The 11673-nt window shown below is 34.3% G+C and overlaps 1 protein-coding gene and 1 long non-coding RNA gene across 5 annotated transcripts; both read left to right on the top strand.

The window, feature by feature from the left end:
- The first annotated feature begins 322 nt into the window (after positions 1-322).
- Positions 323-5714, top strand: LOC110712182 (protein TIFY 8-like). 4 transcript variants are annotated; one of them, XM_021890635.1, is made up of 6 exons: positions 323-675; positions 1622-1803; positions 1899-2344; positions 2440-2530; positions 4550-4772; positions 5221-5714. In XM_021890635.1, exons 1-6 carry the CDS (start codon positions 564-566, stop codon positions 5289-5291), a joined length of 1125 nt encoding a protein of 374 aa, XP_021746327.1. In that variant the 5' UTR covers positions 323-563; the 3' UTR covers positions 5292-5714. The 4 variants fall into 4 exon arrangements, with proteins under 4 accessions (XP_021746327.1, XP_021746325.1, XP_021746328.1 ...); XM_021890633.1 differs by having other exon boundaries at positions 326-717; XM_021890636.1 differs by having other exon boundaries at positions 331-675; positions 4559-4772.
- A 4251-nt stretch (positions 5715-9965) lies between these two features.
- On the top strand, positions 9966-11625 carry LOC110712263. Its single transcript, XR_002509525.1, has 3 exons — positions 9966-10102; positions 11174-11224; positions 11302-11625. It is a non-coding gene; the product is annotated as an uncharacterized LOC110712263 (long non-coding RNA).
- The last annotated feature ends 48 nt before the right edge of the window (positions 11626-11673 follow it).

The raw sequence follows: 11673 nt of genomic DNA, 5'->3' as shown, positions 1-11673 counted from the left end.
TCGGATCAATTTCAAGTCTTGGATCGGGTCTAGGTCTAGATTGTCAGGTCTACTCATAACTAATAACCTTTATACTGTAAGTCTGTAATGGTTGGAGAAGGCCCTAGGCCGAGACCTTTCGCAGGTCCACCAAACCCGTGTTACTAGTTGATGAGTATGGTAACTTTTCCACTTTGTATTGTTGTACTAATATTGTGTATAACGATAGAGTAATAACTAACTTTATGTTTTGTCATTAATGCTATAATATCAGGTTCGTGTCAATAATCAAAACCCGCTCAAAACTTAGAGCGTCGTCACGGTATTGGCGTATTGCAACCATAGATCACAACATAATAACCCCACAGACTACAGTAGTAGACATTTGCAACTTTTAACACTTCAATACTTCGACCCATCTCTTTCTCTCTCTCCACTTCGTCACTCTCTTTTAGTTCACTCTCTTTGCCCCTTTTAGCCAGATTCCAGTTCAACCCCATCACATCTATCAACCCCTTCTCTTTCTCTCTCTAAATTTTCTCTCTCTACAATTTCTGTAATAATAATGGGAGGATGAACATGAAATGCCAACAATGGCGATGATGATGACAGGTGAACCCACTAAAAACACCGCTTCTGACAGCAACCCAACACCAACACAAACTCCTGCTGCTGTTTTTCATGATTTTCTTGGTGGTAAAGCTCCCATCTTTCCCGCTGTCTCTCTTCCTCTCTCTGGTATTCTTCCATCTTTTGGTTTTAATTTTTTAATTCTGATTTATTGGCTTTTTGCAGATTTTGATATTTCTTGATTTTTGTTAGCTTAATTTCTGTTTCTGTATGCTATTTGTTGAATGCATTTTGGTGGGCATTTTGCAGAATTTGTTATTTCTAGATTTTTGTAGCTTAATTTCTGTTTCTATATGCTATTTGTTGAATGCATTTGGTGGGCATTTTGCAGATTTTGATATATCTAGATTTTTTAGCATAATTTCTGTTCCTATCTGCTATTTGTTGAATGTATTTTGGTGGGCATTTATCAGAGTTTTAACTTTCCTTTGCTTTCATCTTTAGTTAGCTTGATTTCTTTTTTCCTGCTATTTGTTGAATGCATTTTTGTGGGCATTTTCCTTAAATTTAGATTTCTGTTCTCAACTTGATTAATGGCATTTTTCTGTATTTTTAAGAAATTTGAAGTTAATTTATGGCTCTACATTTGTTTAATTTTGCCCCTTTTAAACTTCAAGAAATTATAGTACTTGCTTGTTGTTCCTCTAAATAGTGTATTTAGTATAACCTTATTTTATATCAAGTTTTGGATCACTGTGATGTATAATACTCCCTTTGTCCGGATTTAGTTGTCACATTACTCGTTCGAATTATATTATCGATGTGGCTATTAGTTCCGGATAGTTAGACTTTAGAGTTATGTGGTTGCAGGTAGCTACCCCACCCTTAAAAAAGTGACATTTGTTTTGTGCACTTGGTTGATGTTGTCTCTTTGGACTGTTTTCTTTTGGTAAGCTGAGGTATATTGAATATGTGTACAACTTTAAAAGTGGGTGGCCATTGTTATTTCAACAACTTGGGCACTATCATGTTTTCTAAGATAACTGAATTAGATTCCCACTATCAATGGCAGAGAAACAGGCGGGTAGTCAGTTGGAGAGAATTTCAAGTTATGGTCCAAAAAGTGATCTATCCGTGTCTGAGGTAAGTAATCGGTTTGTGGGAAGCAAGCGGAGTCATTCGGATTCTGGTTTTACCGGATCATCAAGAGAGGGGATTCCACAAATGATTCCTGAGAGTTCTCATGTGATGAAGGTATATGTCGTTGTCATTTCTTTGTTCGAAATGTATACAAATACCTTATCTTATTGCTCCAATTTATGTGAATATATTCCTATGTTGGAATCCAGATGCTTCGCTGTGCAAGTGGTGGGGATAGACTCAAATTTTCACCTTTTGATGGGCCTCTTCATGGTGTACCTCAAAATATCAGGCCACTATCTTCTTTTGTGTCTCAGACAACTAATGCCAACTTTGTGAACTCTGAGAGGCTGAATCCAACGAATGTTGGAGGGAGTAGCATGCAGTATAATGCTTGTGTCATGAAGTCTTCTCCTCTCATGTATCAAGCACCCTCAAGCAGATTGAGGGATATCAGCTCTGGTCCATCAGTCTTGTCTCAGCTGGCTGCGGATGAAGGGTCTAGAACTGGGAATAAAGGCTCTGGTATCTTCAATTCGATCACTGCTGGTAGCAATCCAGTTACTGAGAGAAACCCTTATGGGTTGCTTCCAAGTGGTTGCAACATAAAGCCTGCCACTCATATATCTGATCCAGAACCATCTAACCCTCCAATGTAAGAAAAAAAGCCTTTTTACTGTCTCAATTAATCTTTGATCTTGTTTTTCCACCTTCCACTTTGTATCATACATTTTTATTTGATAATTGCAGTTTACGGGGCCTAAATACATCTGGAAGCAGACAAATGACTATAATCTATGGTGGTCAAGTCCATGTTTTTGATGATGTTAATCCAAACAAGGTTTGTGACCATTTCTTTGCTTAAAATGGGGTACGTTTTTCAGGAAACTACTCTGGTTACGAGAATGTCTTCAATAACACTAATAACAATAACTACCATCAATTAATAGGACATAAAAATTGTTGGTGCAGTCTGATAGCTAAGTTATGAACTTGCAAAGTGATTCAATTTTTCTTAGCAGCACCTAGTTAGACTTAGGAAAGGGTGCAAGACTGCAAGCTTTGAAGAAGATTAATGGTCTTTGAAGTTGGGGAAAAATGTTCTTTTTCATTCAATGAGTATTGTAAGAGTATTTGCATAGGAAAACCTTATTGCGGAGACGTAGACTTAATGTATGCATTGTAGAGCTGCTGAATTTGAAAGGTTTTTGCTGTTGTGATGATGGTAATGTTGACAATCATTCTGTTGCATGTACATGCAGTAATTTTTTATTAATTCTTTGTTGGACAAGTTTTGAGTGTAAACTTTGAAATGGAAGTGTACTTCTGTACCATTGAAAATCATAGATTAGCTTTCGATTTACATGTGTCAAATACTTTAAAAGAAAGACACTTTTGGGGAGTCCTATTCACCAATTCTCTGTAATTTTGCTGGGTATCCGCTATCCAGAGAAGGAGTTCTTTTCATTTCAACCTTCTCTTCCATTTTTTAGGATAAAATAGCCCTGCTTATCTTCTTTGTACTTTTAATAGGGATAATTATAATTACCAGAAGATGAAGTGATTGAGGCTTAGAATTAATATGCTTGCAGTTGGATCAAATTTTAAGCTTAAAGCTTCACTTAAACATTGGGGTTCGCTCTATCAATATCAATATCAATAGCCTTTGCCAAAAAAAAAAAAAAAAAAAAAAAAAAATTGTGGATTGCCCTCTCTATGTCTGGCGTGATGGATGCCTTTTCTTGTAAACTAAGGTGTTGCACGTAATATTTCTCCAAATTACTGTAGGGTGTTGGGAAGATTGTCTATTCATATCTTATTGTGTTACAATTACTTTATGTGTTGGAAGGTTATTAGGAATTAATACAAAAACGTTAGAATTATGGTATTCCTAGTCTTTTCATTTTCTTTTACTTCTGCGACTGTATTGTTGTTTAGGTCTTATTCTTCTCACCTTGAAACTTATTTTTTTTTTTATTTCACTTGCAAGATCGTAATAACCTATACAACTTCAGTTAGTTTAGTATCAGGTAATTTTTACCCAGAGTAAAGAAAACAAGCCTCCGGTGGCATAGGGACAACTGCTTTTGTTGCATCTAATATTCTAATCTACTATAGTTTTATTCTTCCTTTCTTTTAGTTGAATATCACAGCTCATAAGGAGATAGCACGTGTAATGATGTATGGACACGAGGATTTAGTAGATGAAAAAGTAATGTACTTTTCTTTGTTTGTATGCTTTCAATTGATGAAAACATTTGACACCAGGAGATTCCAGAATCTAGGGTGAGATGCTCTGCTATCCCTAAAGAGTAGTATGACAGACGTCTTACAATCGATTCATTATTTGCTTTTTAATGCAGTGTAATGGTTTTAGAAAGAGCTGCTGTCCCTTATTGATGTCATTGAATTAGGATATAGGAAAAGTCCTGCTAAAATTAGTCTGTGGATCTGATTTGAGTGAAATAAGTCCTTTGTCAAATAAGAACTATACACTGGGGAATTGTGGGGAGATTAAGGAGAGTGAAAAAGTTGAGACAAAAAGTGGATGGGTGGGTGTGGGGCGCAACTCTAGAGAAACAATAGAGAGAAAACACTTACTATATGAGAGAAAATATAGATTGATATGGGCCAGCTAAAGTAGTTTATGGGGCGGAGGTGGTAGAATTGTTTTATTTCTCCTCCCTATTTGGAAGAGCTTAAAAAGTGACAATTTAAGAGACTGAGAAAGGAAAAACAATTTCTATGCGAAGGACATTACCACATTGCATTCATATGATAGCATGGTTGATGGTTCTGTTGTCAATTTGTGTCAAGAGGCCTGCATAATTGCTTCAGCTGATGGTTTGCTTGTGGTAAGTTATTACAGGCAGATGTTATCATGGCTATGGCCGGATCAAATGGAGGATCTTGGTCGACTAATTTACCGAAAGCTTCACCCAGGACAACCACAAACGAATATTGTTTACCCAGCGGAGAGCATGAAACAAATCCACCTGCTGACCGTTCTTTTGTGCAAAAGTATCGCAACCTATTATCTGTCGGTGCAAATTCCATCCATGGATTGGGCCCTATCAACCAAGGTAATTATTTGCCGTGTACAAGGCCTATCTTTGATGATTTGGTTTGGTTTGGTATTATTATGGCAGTCGGTTCAAATTGGCTTTGCTTGAATTGCTTCAATATGTTCACCGTTTCTAATTTCTAGCAATTCTCTTTTGTACCGTTATAAAAATCCAATTTATTACTCTTATTATTTAACTATATATTTGCCTCTTACATCGACACATCGAAATTCACTAGTGACAACGTAACATACAGTAGGTTATATATGACTATATTGTGCTGAAATTGATGCTTTACAATAGCCCTTTAAATACTTAACCCTTGTGCCATTATCTCAGTATCTTGAATGGCTAGCAAAGATAATGGAAATGAATTATTATTCATAGTATTTTATAATTCTTGAAGATGTACTCCAGATTCAGACTGTTTTCATAGATCCATAAACTTTCTTTCATTTTATGGCAGGTGGGATGATAGCCAAACATGCAGGAACTTCAGCAACAGAACCTAGCCTCGAAACAAAGCGGGAGGTATGACGAGGATATATATGAGCGCAACAGCAACAAATCTTGCTAGTAGATGAGCAGATAATAGTCTAACCTTGCTTTTACTAACTCTTGTTCAAGGTTTTTGCTGAGTAGATAACTTTTAGCTGACTTTAATTCCAGTATTTAGATAAGTGGATTGGTAATAGCAAGCTATGTACATGGTCTTATGTAATCAGATTAAGTACCTTAAATCGTTTTCTCGGGAACTCAATGCAAATCGAGCACCTGACTAATTCCATCTTGCTCATGTATTAATTTCTGTAAGCTAACTGTTACTGATTACCTCGTATCATGGTGATGAATTTCTCAGTGTAACAACTAATATTTACTCGGTAGTCCCCTTGTGCAGTTGTTTGTAATTAGTTGTCACATTGTGTCAATCCCTCGTAATGAAGGACATGTTTTGATTTATGAGCGAACCTATAGTTTTGTTTATACGACTAAAGTTTAAAAATTTTGACGCTCAACTATACTACTCCGTGTTGTTAAAAAAAAAAAAAAAAAAAAAAAAAAAAAAAAAAAAAAAAAAAAAAAAAAACTCATGTATCATACTACCTTTGTTATTTAAAAATTAATCTACTTTCCTTTCTTGGTAAATTTTATACAGAGTGCATAGTGACGTTTCTTGTGTTTGATGTCAACAAAACTATAGGTTATACAGAAATAGTTATATGGAATCCTTAAGTTTCCTTTTTTCCTCAAAAACTTCTTTAATTGTGAATGATCTTGAATTTCTTTTACCAGTTTTTTGTTTAGGAGGATCAAATGCACAGCATTGAACTGCTGTAGCGGCAAAGTGTACACATTGGAGACTTAGATGTGCAACTGTGCATGTTGTTACAGCTCCAAATTGTATTCCAATTTTCAGAAACTTTTTCATGAATAAGATGTCAAGGTTCAAATTTTGGAATGATTTAACCTTCCCTTGATTCCTCATGAATTATACGCTATGCTATCCTGCAGCTTTATATTGTACGATATATGCAACAGAAGAAACCATTTCTTGCCCTTCTGGTTTTGATGCTTGGGATTCATGAATGTGATTAAATATTTTGCCTGACTGCTTGGTTAAGCAAGTAATGAGATCGAGTGAACATAACATACAAACCTCATACTGTTGGGCAAAAATATATCATTGTACATCCAACTAATTTCAATGTTATCAAGCACTATTCAATGTCTGTATGAATGTATAGCATAGTATATTAAACCTTGTGTATCTACTGAATATCACTGATGAGAATAATTTTAATAGGTAGACATTAGAACAAATATGACATTTCTATCTATTTGCTTATGACCAGCATGTTCTTGATGTTTATAGGTTGTTCAAACCTGAGTAATTGGTTAAAAGTATCCAGCAGACTTATATTCTGTATAATTTCCAGTTCTGAAGGACATGCCGTCATTTCTTTCTGCAGAGTTGAACCCAAAATGTCTTGAGGTACCATAATATATTTGATATTGGATGATGATATAAAGTGTTAATGTTAAAACGACCTCTGTGCAATCGAGATGATGGCTTCGTACTACTAAAAATTCAAATTGATGAACACCACCGATTATTTAGTACCTGATATTCCTAAGTCCCAACTTTTAGATGTACTTGCTGAGGCTAGTTCTATTAAATATGTCATTGAATAATACTCGTATTACTGATAACCTCCGTCAAGTCTGAATGTCTGATGCTGTTTATACTGTTATTATTGTGGTTGTTTGTATATTTGGCAGGTAAGGTTGACAAGGCTATTGCTGATTTAGCAAATCTGGCTAAAATTCCTGAGTGAAGAATAGCCATTGGCAAGGCCAGAGGCATCCCTGCAAATGTAAACATGTTGGAGCTAGGTTCAACAAGAAGCAAAGGAAATGCAGCTTCTGCACTACTGCAGCAGCTTTGTACCTTCAGCAACAGATTTGGCGCGGCTATGATTCAGGAAAGCTGTTGTGCCTCTGTTAGTATCTCTTTCACTCCCAATATAAGCTCCCCTAGAGCAAAAGAGAAGTTATAGACATAGTTAATTGTCCTACATAAGAAGCTCTTAATAAGTAGATTTCTCTTTTTCAATGCTGTACCATGTTAAACATGGGCGGTTTTAGTCTTCTCAAGTGTTCACAGCAGAAGTCAGCAATGTTTTTAATTGCATCAGAAATCACTGATTCTTATTCATAGGATATGCCTGCTTGATTTCTCTGTGGTAGACTGGTAGATTCGAGTTGTGAATCAAGTGCTTGAGAATGATGTATATCATCTTGATGATGGGCAGAACAATCAAAACTCGTGGTAAATTATTCACAATATGAACAATATGGTGATAGAATGAAGCATCCACTAAAGATTGAATTGATTCTTCCCATGAAAAAATGTGTTTATGACCTCTCAACTTCTCAAGTCTCAACTAATTGATCAAATACGAGTATGTGATTGACTAAGTGTTGTTTGGGTGGCTATAAAAAATGGTGGAAGGGAAAAATCACGCTAAATACAATCTTGGGTTGTTTTTGGTTAGTTCTAAAGAGAAAAGATTAGAAAAGCCTAGGAAATATGGCTTCCACATTAAACAGGAAACAAATTACCCAACTTCCCCTTGTCAATAGTTTCATGCAAATTGAAAACTCCATTGTTGTCGATCAAACATGTTGTAGGAAATTTTTCAAACCCAACCTTGAGCCCCATTGTGATCATGCTTCTAGGTATGGTGGCGCTCCAAGGGAAGGAAGCTAGAGATAGAAGAAACGCCAACAAGTTTTAGGAACTTGTAAACCGTTCACGGGTGTGAAGGTTACACCCCATTCACGATCACGGAGATCGCTAACTCCATAGTGGTCCGGAACCATGACTGGATATTCGGGGATGATGGTACGAATCCAACCTAAAAGAGATTGAATTCGTCCTAATCGGCCTCTACTTAATTCTTATGATATTCATGTGCACTTTCCGATCAACATGCATACATTAAATTAATCCCAAGCATATTCAATCTACGTTGGTTGATTATTGCTGCACAAATAAATCTATTTCTGGCGATCACTTGAATTAAAATCATATTAACCTAAAATCAAATTATTAATTATCTTATTAGGCGTGATTTCAAGTACAAATTCCCTTTAAACCTACAAGAAGGGGCGTGATCAAGCAATAAGAATGAATAATCAAGCAATGTAATAATTGATTACAATCATTATCATAATCAAAACATTATTAAAATATGATTAATAGCAAGATCCTAGGCATGAAAATAAACGGATTAATAACAAACCCTAGCATGTCACTAATAATAAAAATCAAACTTTTATCCTAAATATGATACTAGAAGTCAACATCAACATCCTAACATAATTTCTATATCAAAAGAATAATTAAATAATCGAATTGCTCACTTTGATGCCTCGTACCTCTTTCTATCAAAACAATACACGCGTTAGTAAACTTCAACAATGATTAAATCAAATAAACCAAATAAATCAAATAAGAATTGAAATATAGATTTGGGACCAAACCTCAAAACAATCGACCTTTCACGTTGAGGTCGAAGACAACTTCGAGGTTGGCTAGGAGTATTCAAAGCTCGTGAAGGAGGTATGGTGTTTGATTAGGGAAAAGTATCAAGGATGTGTTTAGGCTAGGCTAAGAAAAGAATCGAGAAAAAGAAAGTATTAGAGAAGGGATTAGATGATGATTGTTGGTAAATGAAAACGGGGGCATACGACTTCTATTTATAAGGAAAAAAGAGGGTCGAAGGATCAAAAAAGATTCATAAATTAAATCAAAGTAAAACAAGTTCCATCGCGGCGTGACAGGACCGTCGCGGCGCTTCGGGTTCGTCGCAGCGCGATGGGACTATCGCGGCGCGATGGTTCTGCCATTCTGCGACGGTCTTGAAAAGATAAGAATCTGTGCAGAGTTTGATTCCCAATCGGATTGGGTTAACCAAATATCCGTACGTATTCTATTCTGACTGGGATTAGGATTATCAAAAAATAGATGTTCAAATTCTTAGGTCTTTATCTTTTCGAAAACAGGATAAATTAGAACCTTCTAGAGGATTCTAGAAGCTTTATAATCAATTCTAATGGATTTAGGATCGAAAACAACCTTCTAGAAGCTTGTAATATATCCTAATTGGTTTAGGAATGGGATTAAGGTAAATGGACCCTCCACATGATCATCGGGCGGCAGACAAGGCTAAGTTCGGGCTCGGTTTAGTATTTTGGTCATAACTTATTCGTTACAAGTCGGATTTGGGCTTATAATATATCGTTGAAAAGCCCTTTTCAAGCCCCATCCAACTATATAATAATTAATTATTTATGGCTAGACTCTAGTTTAGCCATTTATCCCTACACCCCCCCTAAACGATGCCGTACCACTACCCCCACACATCCCAGTAACTTCCCTCTAAAACTGCCAGTAACTTCCCACTACCCCACCCATATATATATATATATATATATAATTAAAAAAAAAAACTTTTCAAATAATCACATTTACTCTGCATTTTCTTTCTCATCCTCTTTCTCCAATTTCTCACTCAACCTCCATTTTCTCTCTCTACTCCATTTTCGTACATGCAATTAGCAAGTAAAATTGTCTAAAATGTCCGACATAAGAGACGAAATTGCACAATCTCAACAAATTTCAACAACAACAAACCAAAAATCTAATGAGTAAGTATGTTTTACATGTTTAGTGTAAAATTAATTGAAAATTGCGAAACAAAACCCTAATTTTTTGGTATTTTTTCTTTTTGATGATGCTTCAGGAAAAAAATTGAAAATACTGGAGTTCCAGAACAATCAAAGTAAGTATTACTATTTTTTTTTGGAATTATAAGCATAAATTTATTTAAATTTGCTCATATTTAAACAAGTTACTGTTTAATTTCAAAATAAACATAATTTTCCTCTATTTCTGAGACGATAATAAAAATTTAAACAAGTTACTGTTAATATTGGAATGTATGCATAATTTTGATTAAATGATCAACCAAAAAAAAATATAAAGTATAGTATTGTGAAATATAATGAACAAATACAAAACAGTATATGTTCAAATTGGATTGTGTGCATATATGTGTGCATATATATGTATACATATGTTCAAATTTGTATATTATGTGTACAGCATGCAATTTATGTTTGTTTCTAAATTGTTCATTTCTAAATTTATGTGTATACATTTACTGACATATTAATTGTTCATTTCTAAATTCCATTTTGTACAAATAGAAAACATATACTTTATTCATCTGTGTAGTAAAATGAACATTTACAAAACACTATATTGTCAAAATTCATATTATGTTATATATATCCATATATGTGTATACAAATGTTCATTGCTACAACTATATTGATCATTTATATGAACTATTCTGTACATTTGTCTAACATAGAAACATCATGTCAATTTTTATGATTTACAATATTAATTTACATTGTAGTGATGTACCATTTAAAGTGATACACTTGATGCAATTTGACAATGGAATGTTCAATCCTTATCCTATAATTCATGAGAGAAAAGAATGTTCTGAAATAGACAACAAATTGGATAGAAATGAAGTTATAAAAAAGTGGGAACCCTATTTATTAGGAGACAACCTACATCCCAAGTAAGTTGATATACTTACAAATATTCATATATGTAATATTTAATGTACAATCATTTACTTCAATACTTAATCTCATAATTGAAATAATTTGTAAAATTTTAGTGAACCAAAAAAGTTGAAAGTGAAATTTATAATGTCAAGATCAAGGCCAGAGAAAAATCAATCAATAAGGTATAAATACTTAATAAAAATTCAATAATTAATTTTTATACAGTTACATAATCATACTTTTATGTATTAACATTCGAAAAATTTCAGTGAACAAGAGAAGGAAACTTCAAAAATAGATGATGCATCAACAAATCAAGGGTATATTCTACCTCAATGTGTTTAATGTTCATTTATTTCTTAGTTGTCATACATAATCTAATGATTTGCATTCTCAGAAAAAAAAACAACTGAAGAGGAAGCAAAAACTGATCACCTACAACAAGAAAAGGCTGGATCAGAATTAGTGAATACAGGGTATTTGATTCCCATAATGTTCATTTTCATATTACTTAATAAACATTTTTAATTATTTGAAATTAATTGATTTTCAGAAATCAATCACCTAAGAAAGACACAAGAGAGGTTGAACAACTACAACCAAAAAAGGATGCAGCAGGGTATTTTCAGAAATCAACTAATGTTCATTTTCATATTAGTTGATAAACATTTTTAATCATTTTCAATTTTTAATTTTCAGAAATGAATCAACTGAAGATGAGCCTCCAAAAGAGGCTACAGCAAAGGATCAGCCTACACAACAAGTGAAG

Source organism: Chenopodium quinoa, unplaced genomic scaffold (assembly GCF_001683475.1).
Source record: "Chenopodium quinoa cultivar QQ74 unplaced genomic scaffold, ASM168347v1, whole genome shotgun sequence".
Taxonomy (NCBI): Eukaryota; Viridiplantae; Streptophyta; class Magnoliopsida; order Caryophyllales; family Amaranthaceae; genus Chenopodium; species Chenopodium quinoa.
The sequence above is the reverse complement of the archived record's forward strand: the minus strand, read 5'-3'. Positions and strand labels throughout refer to the sequence as shown.